Raw genomic sequence first — 21,351 nt, forward strand, 5'->3', positions numbered from 1 at the left:
TACCTGTGCAGGGGCATGCGTCTCTGTTTAATAAAATATAGTGGTAGAAGAGAGCTGATACTTTGTCCTTTTCACCCACCTACTCGGATTATGTGGCCTCCACTCCTCTGCATGGTAGTGTTGAGGAAATGTTTTAAGTGAGGAGCAGATCAGGGGGAGGAATTCTCCCTCCCCAAAACACCATTTGTCTCTCTTCCCAATGATGTCCCTCTCTGGTAAGAAATTCTTTGAGGACCTCACTGGTGCCCTTCCTAAAAGACCCCCATTCTTGCAGATCGTGGTCCCATTGCAGTGTCCGCGCAGGTACCCTTTTTGGGTAGATATCATTGAAATAGTCTGTCCTTCCAAAAGTGCCTTTGCTTTCTCTCAAATATGTGGGTTGCCATGGCCTTGACCGAGACCTGGTGCAACAGAACACTGCTTCCTGGTGGGGTTTGCTCTTGCGCTGGGGTGACGGAGTAGTGGTCCGATATGCTGAGGAGTGAATTCCTTTATTTGAGCGCAATGGCAGGGCTTGGGGATTACTTTACCTTATTGAAGGTACCAGATTCTTTTGAATTTAAAGTTAGACTGGCATGTTGGGTAAAATGTCTCTCCGTCTCTCCCATTAACAATGCTAGGCAGCTGTTTGCTGCTTTTAGCCAGTCTTTCTGCCCCCTTTACTCTGGACTGTAGTCTACCATGGAGATGGCTGGGCCCGCAGCGCCTCCCTCAACACAGGGTTCTTGCACCCAGTTCCTGCCTCCCACCCCAAGCAACTCAGTTCATTTTACCTCCGGTAGCAGCCTACCCAGTGAGATCCCTTCTCCATTCTGGTGCAGGGGCCACGGACAGCACTCACCAGGGCTGACCGGTTGCCATTTAGATGATCCAGTGGCCGTGGTGTTCAATTCTTTTTTGCATTTCTAGGACACTTACGCATTTAGTCTTTAAAATAGCAGAACACGAGGTTATCAATTACATCATTTCACATGTCATGACTAATGTATTATGTGAGGTCCTAAGTAGTGCATGGGGTAGGGGCTCAGGTTATAGTGAGACTCTGTAAATTATAACTGTCCTTTCCTTTAAAAAAACAAGAAATGTAAAACTTGTTTTTAGACTATTATTTAAGGCTCAACTATCTCCAAAGAATGAATATTTATTTATTTTTTAAACTTGTACACCCAACACTGTGAATGAGCATAGTTTTTGGCAATGCACAGGAGGGCATTGGATGCAAAGCCTCACCTGTGCCTGGGCCCTGCATCCAGTCAGCCACGGATGGCTAACTCCCCTCTTTGGACGTGCCCTGCCCTGCAGGCACACTCTTCTCTCAACCTCCCACAGGCTAATGCCCCTCAGTCACACAACTCCCTCCTCCCCCACCCCCCCATATTTTTTAACACAAACTTTATTGCATTCTTATTAAAACAGGACAATACTTACAGCAATGCTTGACATAGGAGTAACGGTGTTCAAGCAAATGGTGTTACAGAGTCACATCCATGTCATATATATTACAGGATATGCCATTGCATCAATCAGGGGTTTGCATAGCGCGGCTACTCACCCATAAGGGTCTCACGGCACTGGGGGGGAGGGGGGGTTGAGTTGAGGAGGGGCTTCAGGTACTTGTGGGTGTAGGATTGTTTGAAGAGCCAGGTCTTGACATCCTTCTTGAATTGGGTCAGCGACGCGGATTGCCTGAGGTAGAGGGGCAGGGTGTTCCAGGTCTTGGCGGCCAGGTAGAAGGGTCTTGTGGATTCTGAGGACTGAGGCTAGGACGAGTTAGGTGGAACGGAGTTGTCTGGCGGGTACGTAGAAAGTGTAGCGGTTGTTCAGGTATGCTGGTCCTTTGTCGTGGAGAGCTTTGTAGGCATCTTTATTGCAAATTCCACCCCTGAACCTGTTAACCCCGTCACCTAATTTAAGAATACCCAGTATGCTTCAACACGCACGAGGGAGTACAGCAGTGGTAAGTCTGTAAGGGGGCTAGAATTACACTACACCAGGGCAGGGAGCCTACCCATTCCATTGCCTATGGTCCTCATCCTGGAGTGGACCTGCAGTGTTATGGACAGATGGGGGGTTGTCCACAGAGCCGCGCCAGCCCTGGGAATTGCTTTATAATATGTGCAAGAGACTGTTAATCTGGTGCTATATCCTGCGCTTTAAACCTCTTTAAAAGAGCATCCCATTTCAGGGAGATGGGTTTCTTGCAGATACCACAATACTCCGCTCGATGAGGAGCATTACTCCCCGCAAGTACCCAATTGGCCACCTCATCCCACCATTTGCCTATCCTCGGGGCTGTTGGAGACTTCCAACGCGGTCTCCTGCACATGTTTACAGTTGAACCCCCGAGTGGGCCAGGTCCTGATGGGTAATTTAAATATAAAGTTGGCTAATTTAAATATGAGGTTGGGGGGGGGGGGGGGGTGTACGCTGTAGTCTTCCACACAGCCGATATTGGCCCCAGCGACCATCACTTCTCCAGTGCAAGGCCAACAATAAAATGCCAGGGGAGAGAGGGGAGGCCATGCAGATGACTCCTCCCACCATCCCCTCCACCAGGGCCCTTAACAGCCCCGGGGACCACCACCTCTCTGGGGTAAGGCAAAAATAAAAATTTCAGAGGGTAGCTGCCCAGTCTCTTCCCCCCCCACCCCCCTCAACTCCCCTTCGTGGGCTGTATGTGGCCTTCTCAGGATACACCCTGCAATAAGAAAGTAGAGGGGGCTGTGTGGCCCCTCTCCAGTAGCAAATAGTGGCCCTGGGCACCACCACCCTCTCCCTCCCCCCTCCCCCCTCCCCCCTCCCCAGGGCCGGATCCTTATGTCCGGAGTTGCTCACCCTTAGCGCACAGTTGTTTGCTGTTGCTTGGCGGGAACATTGACAGCTCCCACCAAGTAAGAGCACACAGTCAGCTCCCACTAGCTGGGAGCAGACTTTTCATCTGTTACAAACAGTTGAAAGAATTGCTATCGAATGCAGGGAGCAGTATTGTTTTTTTGTTTAGTTGCTGCTCTGTGTGCGGGAGCAATGCTTGCTCCTGCTGGAGGTGGAGAGTCGTCGGGGACCCTGGGGGCATTGAGACCCCCCCCCCTAACCTGGCCCCATTTTGTGCTTAAATGTGGACTTGTGTTGAGTGAACAGACAGGTCAGGTTTCATTCTGCTGCTGAAGCTCATTTCACAGATGTTGAACCTCAAAAGAAGCACTAAACAATATAAACATAGCAGGTGCTGCTGTTGAAGCTCTGCTTCTGTAAAGGACAAATGAGCCTCACTACTTGGGCTTGGTAATTGGTAATTCCGAGTAATAAGAGGACGTGCACGAAACAAGGAAAGCACTCCATTTAGTTAAGAGGAAGTACCCTTGTTTGGTGGAGATTCACCACTTGGTAGTCTTGTTGTCTCCTCTATAAGAGGATTCATGTTATCATTATCACGGGTTTCTGAAAGAAGACGCTTGAGAAAATCAGCCGGAGGGCGCGGCTGCTTGTGGGAGATTGGCTGCAGGCTCTGGCCTCAAGCCTTTGGCAATGCACGACTTGTGGTTGGCTGCATACTCGAGGTTGGCTGTAGGGCCTGGATGCAGACCAGGCCCTGCGGCCACACCCCTGCAAAGCATGGTGAAGAACATGTGCACCGATGGTTGGGTTAATGTATGGTAGTTATTGCTTCACGTAAAAAAACACCTATAGAAATTCACTGAAAAAAACAAAGGTTACAGGGACGTTATAGTTAGGTTCTCATTTATACACACAAAACCATAGAAATTCAGAAGTTATAGTTATCTCCAGTAACTAACTCGTGCCCTAAGGTAACTATAACTTGCGCCCTCGCAATGCACTGCTAATTACCCCTCATATTGCATCACTCCTAACATCTATGACCTCATTGAGGATATCACTGCAACGCTTGCTGTGAAAATCATTGATTAGAACTGTGCATGGTGGGGCGCAAGTTATAGTTAACTCAGGGCACAAGTTAGTTACTGGAGATAACTAGAACTGCTGAATTTTTATGACTTTGTCCATGTAAAATGTGGCCCTAGCTATAATGTCCCTGTAACCCTTCTTTTTTTTTCCAGTACATTTCTAGAGATTTTTTAACAAAGTAATAACTACTATAGGTTAATCCAATCCTCTGAAATTCACCCATTCTAGTTATCGCAAATATCCAACTTGTGCCCTAAGGTAACTAACCCTCGCCACGCCCAGTTTTGTCATCAATGACTTAATTGCAAATGTTGCTGTGATCTTATCAATGATGTCATATTACATGTCCTGAGTGGTGTAATATGTGTTGCAATTAGAATTGCCCTGCATCCAAGCCCCGCGGGCAGCCAATTCTCTGCCAAGGCTTGGCTTCCCATTTACACCACTGGGTCCCAACTGTATGTGTGTATACATTTATATATATATATATATATATATATGTATGTGTGTATGTATGTAATGTCTATTTTCCTTTCTCCAGAAATAACCAGTTCAATCAAATGGATGTTTCAATGATACATGCATTGTTTATTAATATTACTTAAATATTTAATGATCCTCTATTAAAATACACATTCATGTCTGACTCATTTTACATAATTTTTGTTACTTTTTGGGGGTAAACCTGTCCGAATTAAAAAAGAAAAACAATCATGTGAGTCTTTCCTTTAACATTTTTCATCCCAAAGCGCAGTCATAAAAACAACCACAAGAGGTCCATGTATTTTTTTTTTTTTGTAATACATTTTCTTGCCACATAAAACAACAATAGTGCCAGGCCCTACTGGGTGCCACACTCCTAGCAGTAGAGCAAACGCTCCAGCCTGGCAAGGACTCGGTGAGTGTATGTTTTTTGTTTTTTTTAACTTTTTTTTTTACCTAATGTTAATGAGGGGATCCAGAGGTCTCTGTAGCCCCCCCTCCACCCCAAGATGAAAATTGGTGGAGCCCCTCTTCCTTCTGAGGACAATACCAAAAATATGTAAATTGCCCTCGCAGGGTGTTGGAGGGTGCTCCTTGAGGGAGCAGTGAAAAATACATGAGTGACTGTGGCCGCTCATTTATTATTTACTTTTTGTTTGTATGTTTAGATTTTTTCTAGCTTTTTTTGGTGACGAGGGCCTGCGTGGGTGAGCCCCAGGGCCTTTGTGGCCCCACCGGTTATTTTTCTTGGGCCGTGCAGGAGCCTGCATCTTTTATTTAAGGGGTTCCCAGCCAGGACACCTTGGACCATTATTCTTGTTGGGGGGCCATGGAGGGAGCCCTAGCAGCCCGGTCAGCTCCCTGCTCCTGCAGGAGCTGGGCTCTTTATTATAAAAAAAAGAAGTGGTGGCCCTAGTGCCCACCTATGGCACGTCACAGCTGGGCCTGCTCGGGAGGCAGAGTGCCCCTGTCTGCACCCATAAGGGTGTAGCAGGAGCTGGCATTGCTCCCACCTTGCTGGAGCAGGTTTCACTTTGCACTCGCTGGTGGGGGCAAGTCACTCTTTTCCTTGTCCAAGAGCGTAGGGAGGGAAAGGATTTGCTCTCCCACCTGACGGGCGCAGCTGTGTGATCCCACTGAGTGGGTGAACAGTACTTTTTCCCTGACCGAGCTCTTGGGCAGGGAAAAAAGACTGAGTCCCCTGGGTCGGGGAGCCCAGGACACAGTCCCTGAGCCAGCCCAAGTGGGTGGGGTCTACAGGCCCTTTTTACGTTTGGAGAAGATGGTCATGTGTCCCCTCCCCCTAAAAAGCAAATCCGCTTCTCTGGGCCCTGGCCCACCTTTTGGAGGTATTTTTTTTTTTAAAGCCCCTGGGGGCCTGAAAATAAATTTAATTTACCACAAATGCAAATTCGCACATTCTCCGCATATTCACAGCAAAAACAAAAATGTTGTTTTGCCACAGACAGGGTCCCTCTGGAGTCAGGATATCCCTACTCTGCCCCCATACTTATTTAATAAATGCATATAAAAAAGTTTAAACATATTTTCCTTTGGATTGAGTCCCGATGCCTAAGATAGCTGCCGTCGTGTTAGAGTGGTGACAGCCAACCTGTTCTCCACATGAACATGTCTGCCTACATCTCCTCCTCTGCAGTGTGATTTATGTATACCATATATAAAAAAAATGTTGTAGTACTAATTCCTCAAAAACTACTGAATGGATTTATACCAAATCACAAAGTGTTTTCTGGACCAAGATATAGCTTTCAAAATCTAGCTTTCAAAATGTTTTGAAGAGAATCGTCAAACGGTTGCAAAGTTATTAGCAACACAAAAGGCATTTCCTATGTAAACGTTCTTGGCTATAACTACCTAATGGTGACTCCCACTGGGTAATATACATAATACACCTAATCTTATGATTACGTGTACCAGGAATGTAGGACATGAAATACATTACATCCAAAAATTGAAAAACGAAATGAATTGATACTTAATGAATTGAATAAGTGATCAAGGCTGCTAGTTCGGCTGAGATGCATCATGGCAGACTTTGGCAAATAAATTGAATTTGCACTTACCTGGGTCCACGCTCTTTTTTCCATGAAGTCACTTTTTATGCCCTACTCTTTGGCATAAAGAAATCAGGTTACAGGATTTAGTTGTCAGTGAGTGTATGTGCACTTCGGCTTAGGAAAGTCTTTTGTATACTTTTCTTTTCTCTATTCTTTTTTATACTTGGCACTTAAATAATTAAACCTATCTGAAAATAAAATTTAATTACTTGTGCAAAATGCATTTTATTTCATTCTCCCTGATTTTCTTAAAAAAAATCTTCTCAAACGGTCTTTCTCCCTTTACATATGAAGGATAGGCACATGATCTTCTCTTCAAAGTTCAACTTGCGGACTTCAAATTACCAGGTGTCATTTGTACTTTAGTATTTGACATTGAGCCACAAAATCTCAGCCCCGGCTGGCTAGTGCATCCTTTAGTGAAACTGTTTGAGGTATACCGCCCACTGACCACTCCACCACATTACAGTTACGCCTTGACTGCTTGTTCACAAACACCAGAGTTGAGGCAGCTTGGGCAGCTGAGTTTATATTGCAGAGATTCTAGATAGAGGTTAACACAGCAATCTCACTTTCGGTATTGTTTGGTTTTCCCTCTATATTGGATGCAAACCCAGTTACTGCCAATTAAGTGAATGGGTGGTACCCACCCTTTGGTATGGTGCTATTTGTTGACTAACGATTAAACCAGTGACCCTACCTGAACTTGCCCTGCATCTATCGCCAGTGAAAACGGGACTAGTGGGACCCTTGCTGCTGCCGCCGCACTTCAACGCCCATCATACCACATGCGGCGAGGACGCCGCTGATGCGGTAACAGCTGCTTGGACCCTCGCCCCGCGGAACGTGCATGTGACGCGTCGGGAGAAGCCCAGGACAAGGGCGGGGCCGTCAGAAGCCGGAGGAAGCCGGGCTGGGCCACACTATTGACATTTCCTCGCTTGGACAGTCGGCACTTACTAACATTGATTTGCAGCATTCAGCTGCTGGGGTCTGACACTGCGTAGATTATATAATAAATAATCATTTGTCATGAGTAAAAGGAAGGTTGGGGACAGGGTGGTGGGTACTTTGGATGCCTTGTTAAATAGAGCCGAATCAGTGTTAATACACGAGATTCAGGCGACTGAGCTTAGATTGTCGCTCTAACCGATTTTAATAAGTGGGGACGGTCATTGCCCAGTGCCCAGATACCACCTAGGCAGTCTTCTGAGGTTGATTCTACAAATGACCTTACTCCATCGAGGTTACCATGTTTGCTGCCTACTTCCCCTATTCTGGTCTCCCCGCAACCACAGAGTAGTGTTGGGAGCCCTGCTATGGTGAAGACTAGAGGGAAAAAGGCTTTAGGAGGTAATGTCCCAGAACCACTGTCCAAAAAAAGGAAGGGGCGGGGCACAAGCAAACAAAACACACTGCCAGGCATTCACGAATCTAGTGGGGCTTTGTTTTTGGTAAATCAAGCACTAATAGCTTAAATACTACCCCCGAGGTTTGCACTATTCCCCAGTTGAACCATAGTGATCTCCGCTCTATATTAAGGGAACAATTAGCTGCATTCATTGACCCTATAATGAAAAGATTAGATTCTGTCGATGCAAGACTTAGCAAGATTGAAGACGCTCTGTCTCGTCCGCCTCAAGCGAAACTTGCACTCCCCAGCTCACATGCAATTGTAGGGGCACTCCCTGTTAGTGTAGGGGTAATACATAAGGAGCAGGGGGGTACTATGGCGAATGCCCAGATAATAGTGGATGGGGTCCAATCAGCAGGGAGGGTTGTGAGCGGACCCTCTACTGGTGTTACTAATGCTAAGCCAATGCCACAGCAGCAGCCTGCTAGGGCTGAGGGGAATTGGAGCCAGGTCGAATATAGTAATGATGGTGGTTCAGATAAGATTTCCTACCTACCTCCACCTACCACCAGAAGCTACCCCATAGTCCGTTATCCTAGCGAATGTCCCTCCCCTCGCTCCGGGGAAATACGAGCACTGGTCCACACTTAAAAATAAGGCTCTCCACTTTGAGCAAGAAGACTGGTATTGGGGATGACCAATTTCAGGAGTTTAAAATGGTTAGACGCATTAAATGGGTAGGTCACTCTTCTAAATCCATGCCAGGTGATTGTGTGGTTTTGAGTTTTCGGTCCCCTGCTTTGGTTTGATATATTTTTGAGACTGTTGGTCACTCACCTTACACTGCGGATGGGATTAGACTCTTCCCTCTTGGATTTTTTTTATAAACAGCATATGTTGCCTAGAAATATGGACACTTATGTGCCACAGGAATCTCGCATCTGGTCTGATTTTCCTATCCAGACCAATAACCGCTATGGGATTTTATCCTCACTTGAAGACATTGATTGACTGGGAATGGATGGTAGTGTACAGTTGGGATTAGGTGCGGGGACTAAGAAGGTGGGGGACACTGAATCCCTGATAGTAAGGTGTAACCAAGTTGCAACGGGGGTACATTTCCCCATTGGATCCCCCACGCCATTCTACCCCTCGGTACTAGAACCTAGTTTGAATGTGGCTGTACGATGGTCTGGTCACAACGAGATCATCAATGATTATCTCCTCCTGGAATATAGCAGGTTTGTAATCGAAAGTATCATCTGCAGACTGGATATCATATATAGAAGGCTCGGATATCTGGGTATTCCAAGAAACGTGGTCTATTGAAGGGGTTTTTCATTTTGCTTTCCTAAACTTCTTTAAACCAGCTATAAGGGGTCTTGGGGGCAGATCAGTGGGTGAACTGACCTGCTGGGTAAGGCAAACTGAGGGATAAGGGTGGACGAGATTTGTATTGACAGTCCAGATATCCTGGTTATAAGGGTTAGATCTGATAGTGGCCTCAATATAACCCTGTATAATGTTTATGCTAGGGGACAACCCGGTGGGAGGAGTTCCCAGGTCTTTACGTTTTTTGAGAATCACTTGTCACAAGAGCCCTATAATGGTAACTTAATTATTGCGGGTGATTTCAACACCTGCTTTGAACCAATTGACTCAGAAGATGGTAGGTTTAGTGATGATGTTGATGAACTTTGGGGAGTGCCGCAATTGGATCTCCAGCCTATAAAAAAATGGACTGAGGTTGCACTACAAGTGAAAGGGCTGTGCCTGGAGCGGGGCCTTAGGGCAGTTAATGGCAGGACTAAGTCGGACCCCAAGGGTGCGGAGACCTTTGATAATGGCAGATCCAAAAGCCGCATTGATTATATCCTTGTGAATGTGGAACTCAGGACTTTGGTTGTAGATATGGAAGTGCAATGCCGCCTTGAAAGCGGTCACCACCCCCCTGGTTCTCAGACTTAATGATAGGAGTTTCTCTGGTTCTGCACCGACGGAAGGTGAAGCTTGTCCCAATCTGATAACTATTTCTAATGATTTAAGAAGGGTTCGGTGGGCACGGGTAGTAATGGATGAATGTAATGTGGTAGAGATTAGGGCGTTAGTAGCAGGGTCTCTAAGGGAACTTTCGGATTGGGGCTCCCAAGTTGTGCTAAATGCTAAACTTGCGGAAATCCACAATGACCTATTTAGCGGGCTTAGAAGGTTCTTTTTAAATACAAAACCCGCTAAAAAGCCCAGTACGTATAAGCCTAACTCGTGGTATGATAACACGTGCAGGCTAGCCCACAAAGCTCTAGTGGTAGCTATTAAATCTAGGTCCCATGGAAATATCAAGCTGTGTAGAGCAACTTGCAAAGCAGCTTTAAGACATGCTCAGAGAGTGGGATGAGGATCGTTGGCGAGGTTTACTATTTTCTCTATTCATTAATGGGGTGGTGCAGTATTTTGTTAACTACCCGACGGATGCACCAATGCTAGCCGGCCAGAAGGTGCCCTTGCTCATGTTCGCGGAAGACACATTGATACTATCCAAGATGGGACAGGGGCTGCAGTTGGCACTCTCGTTTTGAGATGTTTTGCCGTGAACATGAGCTTGTGGTCAATGTAGGGAAGACTACGTTTATGGTGCTCCATTGGTCTAAGCCCGTTAAAGCACAAGTGTTTATGGGTGGTAAACTCCTGGAGCAGACGGATGTCTTCACCTACCTAGGTGTCGCTTTCAGCGACAAGTTGAGCTGGAACCCTCAAGTCAAGATCCTTGCGCTGAAACACGCACAATTAACTGGAGCATTGATTAAGGAACACAGGTTATCAATGACTAAGCCTATTGCACCTGTTAACATTTATTCAACGAAAATTATTCCTGCCATTTTATATGGTGCCGAAATTTGGGGCTTTTGCAATCTGACCCAACTGTCTTCTGCTCAGAACAAATGTATGAGATCGGTTGTGGGCTTGCCTCAATCCTCTCCCCGAATCCCATTACTTTTAGACCTAGGCTGCCAGACATTGCTGGTTACAGGCCGCTGGCTTTTTGGAGGCGGCTCTGGATTACTACAGAGCTCCACCTTTATGCCAGGGCACTGTCTAAAGTCAGGGGATTGGATCGCTCACAAAGGATCCCATGGTTGCTCGGCATTAAAACCCTACTTACTGATGTGGGGATGGTGGATCTCTGGGATAGCCCAGAGACGGTGGAATTTCCCTCAAAAATATCTTTTAGAGCAGCATATTGGGATTTAATTAAAATCAGGAGGTTCTCTTCCCTTACTAGGCCTACTTTGTCTAAGGAGTTCCTTGAGCTAAAAGACGAACCCTGTTTGGAAAACTATTGGGACCTAATTACGAAGCCCTTAGATCATAAGCTTTATCACCAGTTCAGAGTTGGGACACTACCGCTCAGTAGGCTAACATGTAAATGGCAGCTAGGAACTAGTGATAAGTGCTGATTTTGCCTTGACCAAACAGAAGATATTGACCATTTCTTATATGTTTGCCCGGCTTACCAACAACCTAGAAGCTTGTGGCTGAAACAAGTATGTCGGACCCTTGGAACTGGCTCTGCGATGGTAGCCAAGAGGATATTGAAATCTGGTTTTAATGATATCGCAGTAATAGGTGTTGCTAAGTTCTTTAGTTATGCATGGGTACTACGGGAGAAAAAAAGGGAGGCTTTTTTAATTATGTAAACAGATTACTGGGTTAGTGTATCCACTGCATGGAGTTGGAAATTTTAAGGGTTTTTATCATGATGTGCTTAAAGTCTTGTGCGTTGGAATTATTGAATCCGTTTTTATGAATTGGTTTTAAATTGTAATTATAGGTATTTATTTAAAATGGTAACGATAACATTTTGTAAAGACAGCTTTGTTATATTAGGTGTATGTATGGTGTATCCATTTGTAATTAATTGACTGTCCTGTCTTTTAAGATGAACAATCGCAATAAAGAATTTCTTGAATTGATTAAACCATGATTTAATTAAGTCTTTGTTCTGCTTGCACATCTCTTGGACCTGTTGAACTTTATGATAGTTAATGTAACGAATGTCTTTCAAACTTTAATCTAGTGCTGTATTTATAGTAAAGACTTACCACTCTGTCACAATATTTATAATTCCTCAAAGTAGCACGTTCTTTGATTTTTGTTGTCAAAAACAATCCATGGTTTTATTACATTTCTTCCTAAAATCTGTTTTAAATCATTGCCTTCAAGTAATTGCATCCACTCCTTTTCTTGTAGCTCCCAGAGGATTACTATTTAGCAGAAGAAGGGCCACTGCTGGAGGAAATGGCAGAAGAAGATGAAGAGATTGACTTGTACAATGAGGTGACATTTGGCCTTGGTAAGAACTGAGTATTTTTCACACTGTGGAAGGCTGGTGATAAATCTCCAAATCTGAACATCGACTTGAGTTCTGTCCACCTGAAGGCTGATTATGTTTTGGGCATGTTTCTGTATTAGTGTAATGAGATGGAATAGACTTCCAATGGCCAATATGGGAGTAGATTTTTCTGGTAAAGATGACTTCGATAAAGGGAAATATTGTGAGTTACTATGCTCCTTTTTCTATTTTATTTTACTGCTCTCTGGTAGAGTTGTCTACTTTGTCTGCTACAGTCGGCTTCCACTCTGGCTGTGGTGATTTTTTGTAAGGCAGTTGACTTCAGTCCCTGGTGAATGTGCGTTTGGGTACTGGAGGGGCATGGACTTCTGAGGTCCATTCTGCTGAAATATTGCATAGGCAACTGAATTTGCTCCATCTTGTTGCATGTTTCAGAGGGGCAAACAATTTTTTTTCTATCCATGCAACAGAAAACTCTTTGCTAAGGTGGGATGGAGAATAATTATTTGGAGAGCCATTGTTAAAAATCCCATAAAAAATGACTTGTCTGCACACCATTTCTAATGTTTGATATTACAAACCCTATTGCTTGGATAAATCTGGAGAACTGATTTTACACTGCTTTTCAACTTGTACCAGCAGGTTGTTCCATCCAGATCACATCAAGCTAAGTTGCAAGCAGATGCAATTGTATTTTCTTTTTGAAAATGAAGTACAAGTAAAGCAAAACCACATGCTTCATATTTAGGCATTTGGTTTGTTGCAAACACAAGTTGCTCCATTCCCTAAAACCAATGTGGTCAAAATTAAAAAACAGCACAACTACACGTGCACCATTTTTATCAGTACAATTTCCATAGTGTGGCCCTTGGATTTCAACTCTGTTTACTCCAGTTTATTTTAAAGTATCTTCTTGCTGTTAGTGGTTAAGGAAGTATCCCACCCTTCCTCCTGCAACCTCATTTCTGAGCAGTAACTTATTTCCCACCAACTGCCCTAACTTTAACTTGATTTTGGCTTCTTCACACAAGTATCTATGCAGTCTGTTTAACCCTTTCCCCTCAGACACGTATTCCTATGATGTATGTACTCCTATGTAAAGCCAAATTAATTTAAGCCATTTTGGTAGACTGTGTGGAATCAATGGATTCTCATTCTTGATGTGTCTTGGTGCGGGATAAGGAATTATGATTGAATCAAGCCATAGAACATGGATATGCAAAGTATGTCGGCTCAACGTTGAGTCAATATCCTACGTGCTGTAGGTAAAGAGGACTCTTGGTGCTTACACATCAGTTGTACTTGATTAGTTTCATTACTTAACAAATTGGCTTTGTTGCAGTCTGATTAGATTTCAAATGTTTACATACAAGTATAACGTACGTGTTGGCCAAGAGTAAATACAATGGTGCTTCCAGGGTCAAAAAGACCACTTTAGTATCTCACATTTTACATACTACTGATTTACTCCTTCACTTATCCTTTCACAAGGTAGTGCTTTTATGAAGTGAGTACTTGTGCAAAGTGAGTTGTCAGGCCTCCTTTTCATGATCTGTACTACTACTGGAGACTCATGACTTTTTGTGTAAATGGTTCATGCTACAAGATGACTATATGGTTTCTAGTTAAGAAATCTGTCATGCTGTTTTGCGGACATTGCACACTTTCACCATCCCCTTACATATAAGGTTAAAATGAGATTCTTTAGCATTAGTTTGCAGTGAATAGGAATGTCTTATGTATGTTATCTTTAATTTCTACTTTGGTGTAGTGGATGGAGGAGAACCTAAGGGAAGAGGGCTCTCTACTCAATTGATTATAACCGGACTGTTATTCTAGTGTTATGTTGGGTTGCATTTTAGGGTGCCCTTTCACCTGGTGGGACGAAGGCTCTTGCTGATTAATCAGCCCCTTGATTGTAGTTTGATGGCTACCTATTAAAGCTGTAAATTAATATTCTTTCCTGGATAAGAATGTAAAGTATTTCAGGATTTGTGGAAGAAAGGAAGGTTGAGTAGTTTCCGCATTTAAAATGAGAGATAGATGAGTGGAAGGTGCCAATGCTGAAACAGCCTGTCCACCTTTCTGCTCCTATCTAAAATGAGGTGCAGCCAGGAGAGGTTTGTTTATGGTCTACACAGAGATCGCCACTGGATGCAACTGTTAATTATTTTTTGGGGTAGACGATTGAACTTTTCACATGCTTGTGAAAATAATTTGAGCATGGAGTGAGGTCCCAAAACTGGACCACAGTAGTAGGATAGTAAGCGTGAATCTGGAGGCACCAGGGATTAGTCTGGCAGCTGGGTTATGAACCGCTTACACTGGCATGGGATTGCTTCGGAGGGCGAACTAAAGTACCTTATGGTGAAATATCCTAGATCTACTTGTAGAAGTAACGGTACTAATCCTACTACCCATCGACCCTCACCGCCAAGCTCATTCTCAGTATCTTAAGAGGATGAACAGAATGAAGAGATCACTGAAATCTGTGAATCCAGAGTCAGGTGACAAGACTTGGAAGACTGTTTTAAATGTCTGGAAATGAGGGGGGTGCTCTGTTGGCAAAGGCGCAAATCAGCAGACCAACCAGCATTGCATGATGCACTTTACGTTTGGAAGGTAACTCTTTCACCTTTAATTTTTAATGAGTATGTTCGACCATGGTATAGAAAATGTAAGTTTAATCTACTAATTTGAGTTCCCCTGAATTGATGGCAATATAAACCTGTGAATGGGATTACAGGAGATTTAAGTGTAAATCCTATCACTGAATAGTTTATTTTTCAAATCTAGTTTGTATGAATTGCTTTTTTTATGGCATTTTTATTACCAGATACATTCAATTGAGGTACACCTCTTCCTAGACCATCAAGATACCTGTCTTGTCTGTAGTACGTTTAAGACCATTGCTATGCTCAATTTACGCTCTGGGCATAAAGCATGAAAGTGCTGGGCTGAACCAGAAAGACTGCCCTGTACGAGGATCAGTGTCGTCTGCATACCTGTAAAAAGTCACCACAAGAAATATACGAGAGGAACAAAATTAAAAAAATGGATGTTAAGCTGTACAAGGGAAGAACCATGTTACAATCTGCAGTTTGGAAGTCTGTGCTGCGTAGGAAGAAGCCTTCCTAAACACTGCTGGTAAAAAAAAAAAAGAATCACCAGTATGATGAACCACGTCTGCAGGGCCAGCGGGCCAATAGCAGACGTGCCTGCCTGAAGCTTCGTGTCCCTAGCCCTTTATCTGCCACACATCCTCTCCAAAGGGCTCTCCAAGGTGCCATCCTGCTGCTAGTGAAAAGCCTAATACTCTCACAAAGTCCTATGTGGGGCCCTTGTGCTGGTGGCGCTGTCGCTGGCCGTGGTGCTGCTGGGCCAGGCCCATCCTGCATTGGAGTATTCGGCGGCGTGGCATGTGTGCCCTAAGGTGCTGTGGTCTGCTGGAGAGTGCAGACTATAGCAGATAGCTTGCCACCAGTGTAGAGTCGTGGGCAGCTGGGGGTTGCCTGCCAATAGTGACAGAGCCGTGAGAAGAGCTGGGCAGTCTGGTGGGAGGCGGAGTGGCCTAGACACCCGAGGCCGACACTTGAACACCTGCGGGAGCCTTTACCCTTGCAGGCCCTGGCCGAATGTCGTTGGTGGCGAGCGGATCGTTGCCCACATGCCTAGCAAGTCTGGTTGAGACTACTTCCATGCCGGCAGGGACTAGATGTGACTGCTGGGATCCAGAGCGCAGAACACCCCTGCCGTGACTCGGCGGCCTTCTTTGAGTTGGGCTGCACCATGGGGACCGGGAGAGCACGAATCATAAAGTGAGCCCTACCCCTACTACACCTGCGCTGGAACGCTGACTGAGCCCTCCCTCCCATGCGCTCATGGATGCGATGGCCCTGAGTGGGCTTAGGCCGGGTGCTGCGGGAGCGGGGTGGACAGTGGTGAACTCTTACAAAACAACTGTGTGCCCCCTCCTTGAAAGGACGGTATCAGTTGGGCCAGGGTCTGCTTCGGACGTAGGTTGGGTGTTGTGGAGGTGGACCGATCGCTGTGTGTCGCCATAGGCCTGGGAGCCTCTTGTCAAGGGTTTGACTTTGACCGGCATGGAGGTCCGGGAGCTTGGACCGGGCTTGGGCTGCAGGGGCAATATCCAACCGCCACCTGGAGGAGAGGAGAGGCGAGAAGCAGTACAAAATGCACGGTCTGCTTGACTGTTGGGCTCCATTGTTGCGTGGAAGGAACCACATATGCCCGGGTGTCAGTTTGGGCCCAGGCTGACTGCGCCACTGTGGGTGGCGCAGCGCTTCCTAGTTGTCAATAAATGGGGAGCCGCCTGCGGAGTGCAGTTCGCGGACAGCTGCATTACATGTGAGGCTCCGGCTGTGCATGGAATGCGCTGGTTAAGTGAACCATATGTGGGAGCCCAAAATACATGTTGGAGGGGGCAGGAGGGTTCTACTGCTCTGCATTCTAGAATCTGAAACACAAGACCTAGTCGCCAAGAGTCGTGACGCACATGAATCCACTGGGTGGCTTCCGCCCACCAAATGCCCACACCGCAAGAACTAGTCATGGGATGTCTCTGTTCTAACCTTCCACTCACCCTGGCAGGGCCCTCTAAGGCACCGGAGAGACCACAGGGCATGACTCACAGCCTAAAGAGTACAAACAGATGTGGTGCTGGGCGACAAGTTAGACAGCGAGCTATCTTTAGTGGAGAAAATTGGGGCATCCCTAGTAAACACAAGGGCGTAGCTCGAAAGCAAAATTGGCAATAACTGCAGACTTGAACCAACTGCGCGCAGACCAAGGCTGTCTGACAGGGCACATCTGAAATCCAACAGGAAAAATTAGTCGCTGGGTAAAATACCACTACGCTGCAGACGCTTCTTGGTCGCATAGCTGTGCTGGGAGACCAAGTGGAGGATGCAGAAGGCAGATCACGTAATAACATACACGTCATAGGTCTGCCTGAAGGGACCGAAGGCGAAGATGCCGTGAAGTATATAGAGAATTGGCTGTGTGAAGGGATGTCCCAAGTGGTCCTGTCTGCATAATTTGTGATTGAAAGGGTGCCCAGGGCCAGCAAGGAAGCCGCCGCCGGGGGCTGCCCCCAGATCATTCCTATTCCACCTACTCAACTACAAGGACCGTGATAGCATACTACATGTGCCGCACGGTAGGCAAGAGCTAAAGGTGAATGGCGCTGTATTGATGATCCCGGATTACACTGCAACAGTCCAGAAATAAAGACACTCCTTCTGTGAGCTGAATATATGGTATTCGCTGCTTTTCCCTGAGCTCTTATGGGTGGTGGATAATGGAAACACTAGATTCTTAGATGATCTGGCAGACGTGTGGGACTGGATAGATCCGGCGGGACACGCGGCTGTGGCGTCAAGCCCAGCTGGGTTGAAGAAAATTTCTAGGGCTGCACATCATCGTAACCGAGACGCACCAGCAGGGCTGCACAACTGGTAGCACTGCCTAATCTAGAGTAAATTATTTTTATTAATTTTTTTGCAACTTTACAGCTTTACATAATGAAACATAACTTGTTAATTACACTTTAACTGACACAGCATTACATATCACATCACATGGCTAATTCTCTTGTATTACAACCCCAACCAGGTGCCGGCTCTCTTGATATATCCACCATCCTGGGGAACAATACATACAGTGCCCACAGGTAACCGCTTTTTTGTAAGTGAGTGGAAATCATATAAGAGCCCCAGGAGACACACTTCTGGTGTAACTTCTAGTGTAACTCCACTCTCACATTGATCATTACAGTTAGTACATCTGTAACTTGTATCGAGAAGGTATGTACATTCGGACATCACCAAGCTAGATGAAAAAAAGTCGGCTCCCTCATTACAGCGAGGACAATTTGAGTTGCTCTTTAGTCCATATTTATACAGTTGCTGTGTTGTGTAATAAATTTGTTGCAAATATTTCAACTGGATTATTCGCAGATTACAATTTGCCGTTAACCTACTCAATTATGTACAACATCTTTTCCATTCTACCTCTTCCATTTGCTTATCCAATATTGCATTCCATTTTTCCATCGACTCCCGTCGCCCCCCACCCGGCCGTATTGCCTTCCAATAGTGCCACGTTGTATAGTTTAGTCACTATGTGTTTTCTTGTGGGGCTAGCTAAGTGTTTGGAGAGTCTTCACTATGGGAGGTTCATCTGGGAAACATGGACTGTATGCTCGCACCACCGCTCTCAATCTATAATGCAGAAATATAAAAAGTGGCGAGTTTGTTGTTTTTGCCCCCACATCTGATGATGACATTAAGGTCCCATTTATATATAAATGACCCATTGTTGTCAGATCATCTCTTGTAACCGCTTTAGTGACTTCTCTTTCAACGTTACATATATGTCTGGGTGGTGCAAGAGAGGCATTTCCGGGGCATACACTGTCCTGTCCTACTCTTTTAGCGATTGTCCGCCATGCCTTCCATTTTGTATATACTGTATTGATTTCCGTGCGGGGGGTGTTCGTTTGGAAGTACAGCTCTGAGTGGTAATGGGGCTACTGTGTCATGTTTAATTGCTACATATGGTATTGATGTGTGTGGCATGGAACAAAAATGCGCATATTGTGCCTGTGCACATAAGTAATATAACTTTCGGTCTGGTGCGCCGAAGCCTCCATCCTCATATCGGTGAACCAATACCTCCCAGCCCATTATTGATTTTTTTTTTTTGCCTGCCCATGTCAGTGTTATTAAATGCGTTCAGTTGTTTGATAAAAGCCTCTGTTAATATTACGGGCACATCTGTAAAGAGATAGAGAAATTGCCGCAAGATTATCATTTTAATAACTGCTATCCTATCTGCCATAGACAGTGGGAGTGAGATCCAGCGCGTCATTTGGTCCTCCTGTCTGGACATAGCTCTTCCGTAGTTTTGGCGGAACACTTCCGGATCCCTGTGCACCCATAACCCAAGATATTTGAGTTTGTCGCCCATTCCAGCGGAAAGTCAAACGCACAGGGTTTCTTCTCTGCTGTAAGTGACAATATCACCGACTTTGCCTCGTTTATGCTTAAACCAGAGTGTTGGTCAAATTGTATGTATACGCGAATTATAGGCCCTAAGTACATCTCTCTAACATTTAGCGTCATATCATCTGCATAAAGAGAGATGATCAATGGGCGTAATTGAAAGTTTTGCGCCGCTGCTGCATGTTTCGGTCTTATTTTGCGAGCGAGCTGCTCCATTGGGAGTGTAAATAACGGAGACACTGGGCAACCCTGTTTAGTTCCCCTGTAAATTCTAAGAGTCTGACGTGTGACATTAACTTCCACTCTTGCTTCTAGAGCTTGATCCATTTAAGAAAGGCTTCAGGCACGCCCATATGGGCGAGTACCATGAACATCTAAGGCCATGCAATCGAATCAAATGCTTTAGTTGCATCGAACACCACTGCCTCCATGTTCTGTTCAAGATAGTGTGACGGTGCAAAAAGGGTGTGCAGGTTATGTGAGGTAGATCTGGCTGTTATACATCACAATTGATCTGGTAGCACCATCTTTGGGATCAACAGCGCTAATCTCGTCAGCTAGTATTTTAACATCTATATAGATCAGACAGTGGTCTATGTGACTTCAATTTTTCCGGTGGCTTGTCAGGCTTGAGCAGGGTAATAATGAGTGCCTCCCTGAGCGACGGCGGTAATATGCACCCATCATAATCCTCCACCTAGACAGCATGCAAGTGCAGGGCAAGCAATTCAGCGTATTCTTTGTAAAACTCCCCGGTGTACCCATCCACTCCCAGCGCCTTACCGTTGGGCAAGGCCTGTATTGCGGCTCTTACATCTTCCACTGTTATGGGTTGCACTAAGTACCCTGACCCGGAGACAACCATGCCAGAGCCATGGCGTCAAGATAATGGCAGTTCTGCCACTGTAGCTGTTTCTCTAGCTGCATATAAATGAGCATAAAAATGTTTGAATGACTGCAGTATTTCGGGGTTCGCGCAATGCCCATTCCCTTCTTCATCTAATATTTGAGCGATTGACTCCGCATTTTCCTGCAACTTTAATTTTTGGGCGTGGTTATGCCCAGGTCTCCCTCCTTCCGCATATGCACGGGCCAAATGTCGTTTGGAGGGGAACTTCAGTTCCTGTTCCGCCAGCGTCTCAAAATTTGTCAAGTGTTCCCTAATTGAAGCCAACTTGGCCCCTGTGGGTTGCTGATCGTATTCCCTTTCCAGGGAATGTGGAGTCTTCTCTGTATTATCTGATTGTGTTTTATGCTCTTTAATACCCCAGCTTTGGAGCTTATATATTTGCCCGTTAGTGTTGCTTTAAAGGCCTCCCACAGAGAACCGCTGCTCTCAACTAACCCCTCATTTATCTTGTTGTAATCCTCTATTGCCTCACATATTTCGTGTTTGGCAAACGTATCTGAAAGGGTCGCCGGACGGAACCGCCACGTGAAAGGCCTGGGGACCACCCCAGGAACAGTCAGTATTCGCCAGAGAGGTGCATGATCTGCTAATGTCTTGGGAAGGTGACGTACATCTGTCATCCACTGGCACACCTCCAAAGTTACCAGCCATTAGTCTAATCTGGACCAGGTGCTGTGTACTGATGAGATAAATGTGCCTTCCCGCCCCAGAGGGTGTCTGTCTCCATGCATCTACTACTCCGTAATAGTTAATCTCACCCGAAGTATCTTAGCTGTGTGTGCCCTGCCAATTAGTCTCAGCTGACCTAGTCTACTCTAGGGTCCAAGTATGTGTTGAGGTCACCTCCCCATATAACATGCGTATGTGCTATATTCTGTGTCTGTTGCCATACCTCTTAAAAAAAATTCAGGGTCAGCCACATTTGGTGCATATGTGTTTACTAGGGTTATGTCTTTCCCTGCCAACTTCCCACGTACCAGCAGTATTGGCTTGCAATGGGAAAAAATGGGGTTCCTCGCTTAACTTAGTAATACACCTTGCGAATATGTAGACTATGAGGAAGCCACACCATATGTTGCCCAGCGCACACCCACCCCACCCTGCACTCCTGCTGCGTAGACAAATGTCTACTGCAAAAGAGCCACGTGGATATGATGTATGTCTAGGAACTGTAGCACCCTTCTAACTTTTCGGGTTTTCAGTCCGTATATATTCTATGTCAAAAC

The 21,351-nt window shown here is 45.4% G+C and overlaps 1 protein-coding gene across 4 annotated transcripts in view; it reads left to right on the plus strand.

The window, feature by feature from the left end:
* Positions 1-21,351, plus strand: part of PATL2 (PAT1 homolog 2) — a 358,628-nt gene that overhangs the window by 80,104 nt on the left and 257,173 nt on the right. For all 4 annotated transcript variants that reach the window (XM_078655954.1, XM_078655957.1, XM_078655956.1 and 1 more), the window contains exon 3: positions 12,088-12,190. In XM_078655954.1, the coding sequence (XP_078512080.1) occupies positions 12,088-12,190 (103 nt within the window). The remainder of the gene's footprint in view (positions 1-12,087; positions 12,191-21,351) is intronic.

Source organism: Lissotriton helveticus, chromosome 8, assembly GCF_964261635.1.
Source record: "Lissotriton helveticus chromosome 8, aLisHel1.1, whole genome shotgun sequence".
Classification (NCBI taxonomy): Eukaryota; Metazoa; Chordata; class Amphibia; order Caudata; family Salamandridae; genus Lissotriton; species Lissotriton helveticus.